Here is a 17,098-nt window from a genome sequence, read left to right on the forward strand (position 1 = left end):
TTAATTAACAGCCAGTCGAGCACACACAAAAAGAGCTCACCTACACACGCGAACTTGGGTGGGGGCTCTCACACACACAGGCGTACGAATGTTGGCCACCCAATAATATAAGCGCCAACTTGTCATTTTAGCCTAGCTCCACCTTAACTAAACAAACAAACAAAGTGGTGCACACACACAAGCACACGCATTTGTGCGCGAGGTGTGTGGTGTGTGTGGCGTGGTGAGTTCAAAGCCAAGGCAAAGCTCACCTCGGTCTGGGGGAGCCAAAGTTGGCGGTTGAAATTCGAAGAGCTCAGAGCAAGTTTGCTCCGCGTCGCGTTCAAACGTGCTGCGGTTTAATTCTCTAATTTCAAATTCAGTTTTTTAGCTAAAAAACAAAATAAGATAAACAACAATAATAACAAATTATTATAAATAAAATAATGATAGATATAAATATAGAAACAAATGCTAGTTGACATATGTTTCTTACGCTAAACTCAATTACGTTCCGTTGCGTTCCGTTACGTTTTGCGTTAACCGGCGTTTTCTGCGCATGCGTGCATTGCGTGCACTGCAACTTGGTGTCTGTGTTGGTGCGACGCTTTAAATGGCGTTTTAAGTGAAATTAAAATGACGGATGTGCTGTAATTTGCACACTCACGATCGCTCGCTCAATAAATACAACAAAAACAACGAATGAAAAAAAAAAAAAGAATCCAGAGGAATAAATAATAACAACACACGCTGTTTTAGTAGGGGCGTTGTATATTGTTGTGTATTTGTAGCATGTGCCTTAGTTGATCGAATTAAGTGCGAGTTTTATAGCGCCCGCGGGACCGGGAACTGCAATTGACTGCCGGCCGACTGGGCAACCGGAAATGCAAGCCCCCACCCCTCCTCTCCACCCCTCCAACGACAGCAACAACAAACAACAGCAACAAGTGTAACACCCCCGCCCAGGAAACGGCGGCAATAAGTGCTAATAAGTGAGCCACAGACTATAACTAAAACCGGATGCAGGGCCTCTAGTAATTGCCAATTTTAGTCATCTCTTTTGTTTTTTTTTCGTCTCTCGTTCAATTGTATAAATCTGTTGGTTTTTAGTTTTTCTATATTTGCTTTTTGTCATGCTTAGGCGATTCATATTTAAAAACAGAAAGTTCTTAACGATATTTAAATAAAATTTATTTAACTAGCTTAGTGTTTAACAAGATCTTGGGATGGGAAAAATTAGCCATAGTTTTGATTAACATTTTTTCATTCAATTAAAAAATATTTTGCATTTCTGTTTTTAATTGTTCTATTTTTTTTTAGGAAGCTTAGGCCTTTTATATTTTTTTAAAGAGTTTTACCAATACTTAAAGACCGAAATAAGTTGATTTATACTTCAGTATGCTTACCAACATTTTGCAACGGGATTAATAGTTTCGATTTCCTTCCCTCGTTCAATTGGTCACATCTGTAGGTTTTTGGTTTTTGGTCTTTAGTATTTCTTTTACCTTATTTTTTTAGTCATGCTTAGGCGGCTCATAATATATTTGCCTAAGTAACTTCGTCACGCACTGCGCGCGCGTTGCATTCGTTACCCCACAAAAATGCGGCTTTTGCTTCTGCTACGGTGGCCCCCCTCCCACAAAAGGGTCGCCCCCGCCCGCCGCCACCAAAACGCAAGTTAAAAAAAAAAATACGAGTAAAAAACAAGCAACAGAAAATACAAAAATAAATAATACAAAGAAGCGGAGAAGAAGAGAAAAAAAAAGAGGGGCAACAAAAACCCAAGGTGCGTTGCACTCGTTTTGTCATTGATTCCGCGGATGCGAAATAGCATGCGGCAGTTGCAAAAAAGAAGAAAAAACAGGCAACAGCTGCTGCGACAAAAGCCAGGCCAAAAGCAAAAGCCAAAACCAAAACAGCGATTATTTCAAGCATCCGCCTCCGCTTTACCGCCCCCCATCCCCCGCAACACACCCTCCGCCCCTGCCAGCGGAAAAACCCTTGCTGCCTGTCTTTTGTAACGTGGCCAGAACGTTGCCGGGCAATTATTATTTTGTAAGACGTTTTACAATTTAATGGTTTTCATGGTAAGTACAACGACGGCGAAACGCCAACGCCATATGCCATGTGCTCCCCTTTCTTCTTCCCATTCTCCTTGGCCAACCTCTTCGACCCTGTCAGCCGAAAGTTTGTTTTGGTGACTCTCGAGGGTTAAGGGGTCAAGAGGGGTCAAGACACCACCAACCTGTTGCACTTTGCCCAGGAACGAAGGGGGGAAAGAAGCAGCTCTTAATTCCCTGTTTCTGCTTCTCTCTTTGCAGAATGGACTTGGATCCGACCCTCTGTCAGCAAAGGAGGTGAGTTTCGAATTAACTTAGACCCTAGTGATAAGAACTGGGGAAAACAGATAGTTATAGCATTCATCATTCGACTATAACCATAAGGATAGCATTTTTGAAAATCTGAAAAAATACTTTTTTTAAATACCTAGCTATAGGTGTAATACATAGGAAAATTGTAATGTTACAATATTAATTCGGATAAAAAAGAACCAATTTAATTTAAATGTAGGTATGTTTCGGTTTTAATGTTTGTATAAGTTTTCTCAAAACTTAGAAACGAAATGTTCTTGTTAAAAACCTAATGATCATCTAAATATATAATTATAAAACTTAATGCTAGCATAAAACTTAGAAAAATATACATATCAGATTAATAAACAGTAATTTCAAATAAGATATATTTTTCTGTTTTTAGGATTTTAATACTTAACACTTATACCTAAAAATCCTTAATACCTAAAAATACAATGTTGTGGGGCTTCCCTGATCATCTTTTATGAGATGTCCATTAAAGCATAAATAAGTTATGAGCGAGACTTTGATACAAAAAAAAACATTGAGTGGGTCTTTCGATTCCATTTTTAATGGGGTCCTAAGGTAACATTTCTTTCTCTGAGAACATGTAAAATGGGGACAAATCTTGAAGAGCTCTGTTAAAAACTAAAGCTATCCTTAAATTTAATAAGAACTGCACCCAGGTTGTTTCAACGCAATCTTCCCTGCCCCTAAGTAATTGTTATTGGCTGCAATTTGTCTTCAATATCAGTTAAATTCAACTCATTAGGGCCGATAAGTTTCATGGGCAACAATTACCGCCCGAAAAAAACATCTATCAATTAGGCCCGAGCAGAGAGAAATATTTTCATGTTAGCGATACACTTCTGGCCATTCGAAATGACAATTGCGAAGGAATTCCCAGTGGGCCAATTCGTTTGGATGCCCCATAAAACCCATCCCATGCCATCCCATCCGTCTGCCTCAAAGGCAAAAGCCGTCAGCACAGCGGTAGCAGCAGAAAACCACATACCAAGCGTAAGACAATCCATAAAATTGAGTTCCATCGGGTCTGCTTGACGAAGGGGGGATATCGGCAAATCGGAGCCAACTAATGTCCCGACCATCATTCTATCAATTGCGGCGCCTATGAGAAATTTCAGCACGTCCCAACACAAATTAGCAGATCGGAGGCTGCAGCGCCCCATAACAATATCATAAAGAATTGGATGGTGGGTAGTCGCGAGGGGGGTGGGGAGGATCTATATCTATATAACAATAAATCAGCGCGGGCAATTAGAGGGTAAAGTAAGCGGAGGCTAAGAAATATAAATATAAATACCTTTGGACAGGGGCCAACATCAGTCGCATATCAATTGCAATCTCCATCGTCGATCGCCGCGTCTCCCATCTCGATTTCGATTTCGACGGGGATCTAGATCGGGATCGGGATCGGGATCGCGATCTTGATACGGGCCAATGAAGTTGTTGTTGTCAATGTTGTGGGCCATAAAAGCCAAAAAAGAGCCCCGCGGCTGCCATTCGACACAATCGAAGACAAACTATCTAATCTAATGCTGGCAATGAGCATTTGTTTGTATAAATAACTGCATGGCAGTAAGCGGCGACAGCGGTAAACAACTGCTCAAATCGCGTGGCCAAGTTCTGGGTTCTCCCCCCTTGAAAACCCCCTTGCAAACCCCCTTCTAAGCCCCTTGAAACCCCCTTTAAGACCCCTCTACCTTTTCGCCCACTCGCCACTGACATTTTTTCATAATTTGCGCTACAAGCCTGACAATTGTCGTTGTTGCCCACTGGGCACACTCTGCATCCATGGATCTTGGTTGCAGCTTGGTTGTCGCTTGCTGGTTGTTGGTTGTCGGTGTTGCCGGCGTTGTTCGCGACCGTGTTGTTGGCATCAGGCTGGAGACCCTGGCTACCCTGCAAGTGGAATGGGATTAGTTGGGTTAACCAAGTTGACTGGTTAAAAGGATTACCAGAAAAGTATTAGCCCTGGCAAAAGTGATATCTGAATTTACATGCTTGATATAAATAAAGTGCCTTAAGGGTTGAGCAAAAGACTTGGGTGCAAAAATTATTTCAAAAGAATTAAGATTAAAAGGATGAAATACATCTTTTTTTTTTAACCGAGAAACTTGCGTTAAGAAATTTTTTATAAATAAATAGGTCTTACGGTTTTCAAAGTGATTGTAATCAGATCAATTTGATTCTTTTATGCTTTTTAAACCATTTTGGTTTATTCTTCCTTTTTTAAATCAGGTCTTTTTTAATTAATCATTTCCTAAATATTCAAAAATATGTCTTACAATATCCATTTATTCATTGTCCATATCAATTTACCTCTCCGAAGACTAATACATCATGGAAAATATATTTCCAGTAGTTCTTTATTGTGGTATGTACATAAGCTTACTCTCTATAGAGAACATTAAATAGTTGTTAATTTTATTTAAATCATAGCTAAGACTTTAAAGCTTAAAACCCAATGCTATAATTAAAAAGAACTTGCGTGTATTTAAATTTAATAAATTACACAAATGCTCGGGTTCTTAATCTTTTTGTGGGCACTTGTATGGTAACTCGTGGTCCGAAACACCTTTTATATATATTGTAAACCTCATTTAAATAATACTGCAAAGTGTTGGCTCTGGTAGCCCCCCTCCGTAAAATGCATATGCAGTGCCAAATTAAAATTTATCCATTTTATGGCGCTGCGGGCAGCTCATAACTGTTTCTTTGTTATTTTTGCGGCGATTTCTTACTTTTTTTTTGGGTTTTATTGCCGTTAGTTTATTGGCTAAAGATTTCGTAAGCGCATGAAATGCGCAACAATTGTGGTTTTTCGGTTTCTTCCCACTTATCTGCTACGATCTCCCATATGGAGTAAGTAAGATATCGACGGAAGTCATTTGCGGTTGTTCCAGCTAGATGAATTCAATAAGCAAACAGCTCCCTAACACGCACGCCCCATCTATACCTCTTTTCCTTATAAAACCCCCATGGACCAGGTTCTTTGCCCATCCAACACTTTCGCCCATCTACCACATTTTGTCAAACTTGATTAGGTAAAGCAGCGCTTATGACTCTATTGTTCAGCTGCATATATTATAAGCTTTTATATAGTAAGTCTCCCCCGCTGCCCGGCGATAAACAATATTGATGACTATGCTGATAATCTTTAATTTCTTTCCGATCCACAGGCAGAGGGCCCTCCGGTTCAGGTTGAACCAGTTGATTTGAGCTTACGATCGCCGCGCGGTAAGTTGCTAATTATACGCTATCTAAGTTGACTCAACCTTAACTCGTGTGTATGGGGTGTATACTGGCTGGGCCGAAAACAATTAATCAATGAAATGGCCGCCACAAGTTGATCACTTGAAAAAGCAGGTCACAGCGATATGGAAAATATCGAACAAAAGCAATTTGCATTTCTTCTCTAATGAAGTTGAACTTTTTTATGGGCATAAAGTGCTTAAAAGATGATTTTTGGGAATACCTTTGGTGGGTGGAGTGAAAGGTATAAAAGAAACCTATTGTGGGGACAATATATGCAAAGTTCTGGTTTTGTAAGCAATATAGTATAACTATAGAGTTATGCAAGGCAGAATTATAAATAAGTTGTACAACTATGCCAAATACTCAGCTTCCAAAAACGAACACTTTAATGAGACTCAAACAGGCAAGCCAATTTTGGGTGAATGGCTGAGAGGCATATAAAATAAACTTGTCCATAAATCTGAAAATTAATAATAATAAAGCGCGAGAAATAAATGAGCTTAATTAATATTGAACGAAATTCATAACATAAAAACACCAAATTCCTTTGTCTTTATCTCTGGACTTCAATCAGATCATAAAAAGATATTCTTGATCGGCAACAAATGATGAACAAACAATCTAACCGATAAGCTAAAGCGCAGCTCGTTTGGAACAATACAAAGATCTATGTTAAAGATATCTATCAGCATTTATATCAACCCATGATCACACTCCTCTATAAAGAGCTCCAAACACCGAATTCCTTAGATCTTTCAGGGTCTTCCCCCGACCTATCCCCCGCGGATCAAAAGACCGAGATTATCCGGCAATCTCGCAGACAGGTTCAAACAAAAGAGGAGACAAAACGTTAGTCATTGCCTAATGCTCATCAGGCTGGGCCATTCATACGTGAAAGCCTGATGAGCATCGCCATGGGATCATCAGCAGATCTGCTGTGAGCCCATTAGGTTCATGCTGATTCCGCTGTGAGTATCGCTCTACATCCGACGCCCAGCAACCTGACCCAAAGCAAGTGTCTGTGGGATTTATTCGTGATGAAGAAGAAGTTTACTTACTTTACCCACTTGACCGATCGAGCGATCGAAAGACCGACCCACCAACCACCAACTGTTTGACCATTTGACCTTTGGCAGCCTTTCTCTTTGCCTCGATGTGTACGAGTATGTGTGTGTGTGTGTGAAGTTAACAGCAACGCCCCGAAAAACCGAAAAAGCCACAAAAACTTGACTAGATAAATAGATGGTTAGTTATATGGCCATCTACTCAGCTACCCAGCTCCTCAGCCGTAGGGTGCCCAGCGGTACACCTAATTTAATTAAGAAGCCAGAGAGCTTACCTTAAATGGCTATACAGTAAGATTAACAGCTAAAAAAAACTGAGCTGAACCTCTGCTCCGTTCATTAAAGATATCCAAGAGCTGGAGATTTGGAGAGCCGGAGCTAAAACGTTGTTGTCTCGCCGCGCATATTAATCAATTAGGCATGATATTAGTGAGGGCATCATTAATTTTGTCAATGCGCTCACCTGGCCACAAAAGCTATTTGAGAAGCGCATAGAGAGGCGGCGACGGCAATCTCTCATGCTAATGGTTTATGGCGTGCTACCAAAGCGTCCACAGGTCCACGGGTCCACCGATCCACAGATCCGTGGCGAATGTGTTAAATAGCGTTAAAATTTGTAAAACAAACGGCACATAATGGTTCGGGTTAATTTCCAACCTTAACGGTCATCTGAACAAAAACTCAACTCATGCCACCCGAGCTGAGCTGAGATTTTTCGGCACACATAAATTATGGGTTTTAAATAATTATGCAATTAGCCAGCATAGCGATAGATAGCCTCAAATTGCCAATGAATGGAGGGCAAAGCCCAAAGGCCCGAGAACCGAGGAGACAGTGCCAAATTCCCACCAACTCTAATTGCAGTGCCCAGAAGAGGTGAGAGCTGGTGAGCTGGGAAGCCGGGGACTGCAACTACAACTTGATTTATTTAAGCTACCCAAACAGCCCATAAATAAAGCTGTTGAACTAGCCACCATTCCAGGAGCGGAGCAGAAGGGTGGAGCTGTAGCTGGAGCTGCAGCTCGAAGATCGGGCAGGAGAGTCTCTGAACTGAGCCTGGGACATCCACAGTGCCTTACCCAAAAAAAAAAAAAAAACAGAAGAAGAAAAAAACCCAGCACAACATCTTACAATCCCACACCACTAGTGGTGGAGCCCCTGCCTCATTGCCGCACCACCAAAACCACCAAACGATCGGCCTCTCGCCACTCAGGGGCATAGGCTTTCCAGGTTAAGTAGATGCGGCGACACGCGGGTCGATCCAGCGAGCGAACGACCTTAAGACGGAGATCCCAACCCGAATCGGGGGTCTGCCGGGGCACTGGGGGGATTCAACCAGGCGACGATGTCGGAGCATCCACGGCATCTATCGAATGATATGCAACATTTAGTGAAGTGCTCGAGTACCAAGCATGGGCTGGGGCATATTGATGGCAAGGTGAAAATGTGACAGGCAGGTGGGCGCAGGTTGGGGATTGGGCTAAAGGGAAATGGGAATGATCATGATCAACGGGCGATGGTATCTGGGAAATGTTAGGTTTCGTTTAGTAACTGTTTAGTAATCTTTGCAGACCCAAAGTGGCATCTTAAAGTTTGTATATCGCTTGAGAGACTACCGAATAATATTATCATAATTCATTCCATTAGCAATGATATGAGGGAATATTGTTTGTGTGAGTAATTTGCTAAGTGATACATTTGGATGTGTGTATACTACGTATGTTGGCTGAGAGGCGGCAGAGCTCCGGCAGAGAATGCTTGTACCCTCATAGATTACTTCTAATGGCGAACATTGGTTTATGTTGAAAACCATTCCCAACTTTATTCCTAATCAAGATGATCTTTGTCTACCAAGTAATTGATTTTCGACCCTTGTGCATTTTAAAGAAAGAGATCGGTTATTTTAGTGCTGGAAATCTTTTTCCAATATTCTTTTATAGAGAAATCCTCGATCTAATCCCGCAACCCCATAACAAAAGTTGTGTTACCTTTGCTGCACTTCATCGGCTCGGGGATTGTGAATCGGGGATCTGGCTGGGCTGCTGATTTGGCAAATGCATCTGCTGCTCCCCCAGCGATAGGATAGCCAACTGAAGCCAGATCTCATAATCGCTGGCGGCTCCCAGCGACCTGGAGAGTGGCGACTCCACTCCACTTGGCCTCGCCCAGATCTACGAGATCCCCCAATCCCAGATTCCAGATCCCAGATCCCCGATGCCAGGCCCGCACAATGCGATTCCGAATATACAGGGGGGTTATACTTCAGCACAAGGGGCGTGTGGACGGACCGCGGTGATTGTTTTTTAATTATGCTTCAGCTGACACCCGGCCGGATGACCATTGAAGATGGGTAGATGGGTAGATGGTGGATGGTCTGGGGAACCAAACCGAAACTGGGTGGAGACCTCGGAGCCGTGTCTCTGGGCCTGGTTAACATGGCGCGTATGTAGCGCATCGAGTTGACTTGACTTGACTTGACTGAGTGACTGTGACTGGCTTTTGAGGTTATGTGAAAGGTCAAGTTCGTGATCGCATTCAAACATTTTTGCCAACCACTCATCTCGCTGCGCAGATCGGGCCCAGAGACTATAGACCAGGCCCAGACCAGAGAAACTGGGATGGAGATGGAAACGGAGACCCAGACCCGGGAGTAGAGTGCAAGGAACACGAGTGTGAGTCGCCGCCGCCGAAAAACAGCAGAAAAAAAACAAAAACAGAAGAGAGAGAAGAAATACCCGACCCAAGCGACGTCGCATCGTAGAAAAATTGAAGATGAGCGTGCCACCACCACGCCACGATTCTGCCATTCCCGTCTCTGTCTCTGTCCCTGCAGACCCCATCCCCATCCTCATCACCATCCCGGCCCACCCTCTCACCCATCCATATCCCCATCGCAATCCCCATCTGGCGGAGATCCCACCGCTATATCCCGCCGCCCTCGCCGGAACCGAATTGAGTGAATGTAAACTGTGGTTTACTTGTTTCCAGCGTTGTCATAGTAATTTTTCTGCACTATAACAACGGCCAGCGTCGCCTCCAACAACATCGAAATATGCACTGAAAGAAATAAACAAAGATCTGATAAATAAGATCTAACACTCTCACAATTTCCTCCCTTTAAATAATATACATCAACCTTTTATATCCCAAATTCAATATTCAAATCTGAAATATTTAGGATATGTTTATTTATTAGAAAAGCATTCTTTATAGACCTTTCACACCTGCCTCAATTGTAGCAATGTCACGGGGTTTACATAACAAAGTCATGGTAGCCTCGGAAAAATGTTTACTCAAACATAGTTGCCTAGAGGTATTTTATTGGTTGATATGACTTTATTAAATTATTCGACTAAGATAGTCGAAGGCAGGAAGTTATAATCAATTTTGCAGACTTTTAAAATAATATTAAAAGCTCTATAAAGGCCCCTAATGGCATTCGATGTTGACTAATTGACTATATGATATGATATTTCAGTCAAATAATTTGACTAACTGACTGAATTAAAAAAAACCAAGTAGGATTGTTTTCACTTCTAAAGGACTAAAATTGATTCTTTTATTAATTTCAAAGAATTCATTTAGATCGAACCCAATTCCATTAGTATTTTTTCTCTGTGTATAAACTTTGGGGTGCTCTCGGATGTTCGGTGGCAGCACTCACCCGAAAACATTGAAACAAGCGGAGAAAAATGGAGATGCTGATGACACTGGAGACACGTTGTCTCTGGCAATCGTGCAACTGACACACCACCACCACCGACGGCACCACCAGTGAACCACCAGTACCACCGGCAACAAAATGCTAGACAGCATATGCCACACGAAGTTTTCAAAAGATTACACTGGACAACAGGCGACGCGGATGGTTGGGGTGCGGCCGAATGGAATTTCTGGGCGGGGAAGATGATTTGGCAATTGGTAATTGAAAGTTTATGCAAACAGTAATTGCAAAGCTCTTTGGGAGGAGACAATTGAAAATCTGTGAATACTTCAGTAGCTAGACAATAATCTTGTATAAAGATATAACGGTTATATTTTGTAAGACATTTTGGTATTAGAAATATCACTAAAAATAAAATTTGATCTATTTATATTAATAGGATACTAAGCTTCTGCAAGAAGGTCAATTACAAATGACTAGAACGATTCTAAGCTTTAGAAAGAACCTTAAAATGTTCAAGGAAAATAATCAAGAAAAAAGTTTTAAGATACTCCAAAACACTTCAGATCTTCCTAAAGCGGTACGTTTCTTCCAAGCCAAGATTAAAGTTCTTGCAGAGGGCACCTGCTCTATAGAAAGAGACACCCCCAACTCCCCGAAAACCCGGAGCTAATCGAAAGTCCCTCTTTAACCCGTTAAGCCAAGATGCCCTGCATCTGGGCAAGCATAAATCAAAGTGCCAAACCAAACCTGTTGCACAGTGTTCTCCCGCGTGCGCATCTTCTCAGGCAGAGTCAAAAAAATTACAGAAAAGGCGGAAAAAAGAGGATCATGCGAACAGATCCGAAAAAAACCGAAAAATATACAACGATGCAAGGAGGCAACAACCACGCAGTCGAAGTCGCAGACATCACAACAAACACAGCACAAAATCCACACAACACTGAAAGAAATGATGTAGTAAATTAATTATTGACATTTGAATAACGTAGTTGATATACTTAGAAAATTTAGAAAATACTAGATACGAGGTATGATGTTATTTACTTTTAAAATTGTATCTTATTAAAAAAGAATGGCATATTTTAGTAAAGGCTTAAAATCTTTAATTAAATATAATCCTAAATGGGATATTTCCATATTTAAAATTATTAAATAACGCAATGGATAATATATATATTTAAAAATGAATATGACATCCTTGGACTTACCAAGATTTTTTTATCAGTGCACCGAAGTAGATCCACGCTTTCGTGAGCAAACAATTCGAAAGCTGACAACGACTTGGAAAAGATCTCGGCGACGATCGATTCGTGTTAGTCATCACAGTCAACTCGGCCCACACGAATCATAATGAGGCTGGGGCTGCTCCTCAAAACTGTGCCATTTATCGGATCGATAAGGCCCAAACCGATTGCATCTAAGGATCTTGGTTCGTTTCCCAAGTTTCCCAAGATCTTTTCGTGTAGCTCATTAGCCTGGCAAGCTAATTTCGCAAGCCACAGACAATGCCCCCAAAAAATAACCAAAAAATAAAAAAATAAAAAAAAACAGAGGCAAGCTGGCTGCATATTTATTGGTCATAAGTGCGGCAAGCTCACAAACAAACAAATAGTAAAAAATTCAGCAGGCAAAAAATATTTGAAAATTTGTCTCCGACTCGAGTTGCATAGCAATCGCATATTAGCAATTTGCATTGTCTACTGGAGCACACTTGGTCCGCCGAAAGAGTTGGTTTACTTAACTCTACCTTTCCAATAGGTGTATGTTTTGAACCCCCTCCATAACCCCCTTTTATTTCTGTTCGAAGCTGTGAAAAAGAATTCTCGGAGCAGCGTCTACAAATCGTGCAACGGCAGCAGCTCGCTCTTCGTGTTTGGCAAACAAAAAAATTTGACTCATGACTTGGGGATAAAAGGAAAAAAAAAAAGAAACAAAAAGCAGCTAAACAAAGTAAACCACCCACCTATCCACCATTCACATCCTTTTTTGGCCTGGTCCTGGCTTCTGCTACACTTTTGGTTTTGCTCAAATTAGTCCGTGCATGCGGCGGGGAATGTTTCTACAAATTAACGCCAATTTCGTATCACGTTATTAATAGTTAACCATTAAATTGACCGCCCCCAACTCAGATCATTATCTGTTTTCGGCGGCCGAGGCTAACAAGGCTAACCGGCAGCAGCAGCAACAACAAAGCCTTTTAACCGACCACACTGTGATTCCTTTTCGGCCAAAATTGGTCTTGCGGTCTCCGGTCTGGTGGCCCGAATGCAGCTGGTTGTTTGGCTCGAACGAACGTCTTGCCTTAATTATCTGGAGGAGCTAAAAAAAATATAAAGTAAATACAAATATCTACATATAGACTTAATGCAGGATGCCTGCGAATATCAGAAGTTTTTTTTAAGGGGGTAGAGGGAGAAGTGGAGCAGAAACAGCTGCGGTCGCGTCACCTTTGTTTACCGTATCGAGCGATAAGCTTGTTAACTGTTAACCAAATCTGTAGCGGCCGATGCAATAAACATCGGAGCTGCCTGGCCAAAGCAACTTGGCCAACACACACGGAGAACGCCCACCAACCAGATCAACCATGGCCATGTGCACCAATGGCCAATTCCTCAATGAACCCCAGCCAAACGGCTAATTAAGTCTCAGATTCAGATTAGAGATGCCGAAGTCCGGGATAGCCGGATAGCGATCTCAATGTGAAGGTGGGCTATCCTGAGAAAGGAACTTTGACTCTTATCGAAAAATAGTTTAAACGGGGGTGGGGGGGAGAGTAGTTTTATATAGAAGATAAATTCCTCCAAAAAGTATACGAAAATAGAATGCACATATGGAGTCACTTCACGAATTTAGGCATCCCAAATATTGCAATACAAATATATTTCATTTATCAATACAAAACACTTATTCAAGCGAAGAAAACTGATAGAGAAAGATTTCAAATCGTAATGAAAGGGAGATTATGATTTAAAAGGGAAAGAAAGTTTGCATCTAACCGCCACAGACAAAAGAAAAAACAAGAGAGTTTAGTACTCAGGAAATTACCGGAACTTCTTGATCCTTATATTCTGAAAATTTGAAATTTTATTAATATTTTCCCAAAATGTGAGATTTTTGAGAACACGGACGAAACCTAAAGCCCCGATGTCGATGTACTAACTAATTAAAAAGAAAATCTATTTAAGATGATAGATATCCTTTGCTTATAATTAAAAAATATTAAATATTCAAGAATGCTTTAAAGAGCGTTGAAGGATATCTTTCATTTCACTTTAAAAGAATATGTTAAAAATTAGAAAATGTTTTAAAAATGTAAGCAAAAAATTCTGAGTACAGAATTTTACAGAAAGTTTCTTGAAAATTTCTTAGTGTGTTTTCTTAATTTATTATTTAAAATTTTCCTCTCGATTAATGACTTATAGATGTTAATTTAAAAACCATTAGAACCATTTATAAAACTATTAAAGATCTATCATTGAAAGCCAAGTTTTTTCTTATCACTTCTACGACATCATAATCACCTAATTTAAACAATTACATGGATCTATCAAGTTTTGTTCTCAAGATACACCTCCGAAGGCTTTAATTTAATCCATGCCATCGATTCCGTGTCAAGTGTCCATCGCTAAGTCATGTGTAAACGGCAAAACCGACTGCGACCTGGGCTGCAGCGATGCATTAAGATAAACAAATGCGGATCGAAATCGGATAATGTCATGTAGCCATGTCATATGTTAGGCCAGCAAAAAAGCTCCAAACTGGAGCACTAAGTCAAGCAAAAACCGAGCTGACAAAAGACAAAAACCAGCGAGGAAAAACAAAAGTAGGGGAAAAAAAAACATTCTTATCGATTACACCTGAAACCTCAATCAATAAATTGATTGTTAGCGATCAGTTTAAGGCAGGCAGGCCATGCGGAGCTCCATCGTTCCATCGCATGTGCTCAGCATACAAAAGAGTTTTTCCTCGGTTGTTCGATGTTTGGATGTTTGGTGTTTGTGGTTGTGGCTGTGGCTGTGGATGTGGTTGTTGTTGACTTTGCTGCTGGTCGGCTCTTAAGATAAGCCGCCTGGTGGCTGCCGAGCGCTCTCCGGCGGAGGCCCGTTCTTCAGATTCAGCCAGGGTCTTAGCCAGATCTTTAGCCAGAGCCTCAGCCTGAGACTGAGACTGAGACTAAGACTAAGACTGAACCTGAGCCCGGGTCCCAGCACTTTGATCGCTGCATTGCGATAGGCCAGAGCAGCGATTGGACCAAGTCCAAGCCGACCAGGCGGCGTTGTTAGGCAGTCGTCGTTGTCGTTTGCTGGACTGTTTGTTTGTTTGCCAAGTGCACTGATCAAAAAATATAACATTAAGTATTTTATATTTGGAGAGATCCCAAAATAATTATAAGCATGTCTAAACATAAGGCTATAATATTAATAATGGCTTATACGTTTAAGAATAGAAATGGGAAAGTGTAAAAAACTTGACAAGGACTTTAATTAAGATTTGTTTTTAAAGTCCTTTCAATTTAAAATCTCTATTTTTAAAAGGTTAGTTTAGATCAAACAACATAAAACCAATGGTCGCATACAGATCGTGTTTAACAAAGCAGTGACAAAACGTCAGCAGAGCAGCGGAAGAAGCATTTCCTATCCCGCGGGCCGTCTGCTCTGCTTCTGTTGGTGACCACTGAATGGAAAATATTCTTATATGATCAACAAGAGTAGGATAAAGAAAATATGGCTTTTATAACTTTAAATTTGTGTTATGTATCTTAAAATGAAACACAATTGGTAAATTTATAATATTTTTAAAATCATAATTTTTCACATTCTTAACTTTTATAGAACAATTGTAATTTCTGGAATATTTATGTCACTTCCTGAAATGAAATAAATATTTTCCAGTTCTTAAATAATTTACTTTAATTTTTTTCCGCACAGTGTAGCTCAGTTTTGGTCCATCGCCGCACACTGTTGTTGTTTCATTTCATTCGAGGCATAAAGCAAGATTTGTGTAAATGTCAGGTGGTAATAGTGACACTGTGCGCCACTTGATTGGTTTTACTTTGGCCAAGAGCCACAGGAAGGCCCCCCATCTCTCTCCCTGTCCCTCTCTGCCCCCTCTTTCTATCTCCCTGTGCCAATTTTTCGTTGTGGCCGCTTTTATGGTCGCAAGGTTGTTACGGTTCTACGGCGGTTGTTAGCATTTCTTTAATTGGCTCATTTTCGCGGCACATGTTCAAAAAATAAACAGAAGTCCAACAAAAATTTATTGCAAGTAAATTAAAACTTATTGAAAAAACGGAGAACTCCGCGGCAATCGCATCGCAGCCATCAATTAAACATGTAAATAGATTTCGGCAAACATCAGGTCCCATGTGGCGTATGAGTAATGTCCGTAGGTTTTCAGTTGACAGTTTGTCTCGTTGTCTGAATGAAAAGAATTTGGCTGCTGCATTGGATTGTCAGCTAAAATAATGGCTTTAAAATGGTGTTTAAGATCCGTCTCTTTTTTGGGGAAACAATTTGAAAATGTTGCAAGAATGGTACAAGATTTTTTAACCTAGGAATTTGATTTATTTTTAGTTATTTAAAATCTACTTCAGTAGAATATTGGTTATTTTTTATTAAAAAGAATTTAATAGTCAAATCCGTTATAAAATCAAAAAATGTATTAAGATACATTTATTTGTTGTTAAACAAAATTTCTAATTTCTGCTAATCATCTGAAATCCATTTCAGAACTATTATTTGTTCAAGGAATAGAAAAATTGTATTTCTTTTTTGAAGCGTACATACATCCTTTTAAAATTAGTAGTACTGATTGAAAATATATTTTTGATTTATTTACTGAATAAACCTAAATTGTGAATAAATTCAGGATAGCTCCTATAAATCCGTTGGCCGAATGACCTAGATTCGTACCTTAAAACCATTTTCAAGGCTGGGCTACCTTTTTCGTTTCTTGAACTCTGCCACAAATCTTTCCTTAACGTTTGGCTGCCAACTGCCAAACGTTGATGCTGCAGTGGCCAAATGGGATGAAAATAAAAATAATAAAAGCGATTTAGAGACGCCCACCCTCACACCCAGCAGCAACATCAGCAGCACAACAACAACAACATCAACAGATCGAAGACAACAACAACATGTGGTAGTGGAGCCTTGGCAGTCGAGTTGTATTTGTAAATTGAAAGCACACGCTGCGTCATCAAAGTCATTAAACTGTCGACTGCTTACGGAAGTTTTGTTGCTGCACTTGGGTTGCTCTGTTGTTGCTTGGGTGTTGCTCGTGTGTTACTGTTGCTTTTTGGGTGTGGATCGCTCTTCTGCGTTTTGTAACTGATATGCGACACAAGGAACAGCAACAACAAGCCCAGCCGGCGGCATGTGGGAGCATCCAGTTCGGCACTGCGAGAAAAAATCATTAAAATCAAAAATCAATAATGTTTTATTCATGTTTTATTATTCGTTACAAAAAGATAATTGCATTTCCTACTGTTGCTTAGGAAAGAATTCTTCTTTTCATAGTGAGCAATGTTTCCTTAAAATACGAATTGAATCAAAATTTAATTTTTTTAACATTATTTAAAATTAAATCCAATTAAAAATAAAAACGATTTCAAAAATTCGACCATACTTGGATAAAATATTTAAGTTCTTTATGATAAACCTTTTAAAAATCTTTTAAAGAACTTTCAGTAATATAATTGGCTTATTGATATTGTTGGAATAAAGTCGAACTTTAAATGGTAAAAGTTAATAGAA

General features: G+C 40.2%; 1 protein-coding gene across 3 annotated transcripts in view; it reads left to right on the forward strand.

Moving 5' to 3' along the window:
* The first annotated feature begins 315 nt into the window (after positions 1-315).
* The window catches only part of LOC119551888 (Krueppel-like factor luna), a 41,669-nt gene continuing 24,886 nt past the window's right edge, over positions 316-17,098 (forward strand). Inside the window, exons 1-4 of one of the 3 annotated variants that reach the window (XM_037861488.1) lie at positions 316-1,013; positions 1,498-2,066; positions 2,301-2,336; positions 5,537-5,594. In XM_037861488.1, the coding sequence (XP_037717416.1) occupies positions 2,055-2,066; positions 2,301-2,336; positions 5,537-5,594 (106 nt within the window). In that variant the 5' untranslated portion in view covers positions 316-1,013; positions 1,498-2,054. Of the gene's footprint in view, positions 1,014-1,404; positions 2,067-2,300; positions 2,337-5,536; positions 5,595-17,098 lie in introns of those variants that run through there. The other 2 variants (XM_037861486.1, XM_037861489.1) reach the window with 2 other exon arrangements.

Source organism: Drosophila subpulchrella, chromosome 2R (genome assembly GCF_014743375.2).
Source record: "Drosophila subpulchrella strain 33 F10 #4 breed RU33 chromosome 2R, RU_Dsub_v1.1 Primary Assembly, whole genome shotgun sequence".
Classification (NCBI taxonomy): domain Eukaryota; kingdom Metazoa; phylum Arthropoda; class Insecta; order Diptera; family Drosophilidae; genus Drosophila; species Drosophila subpulchrella.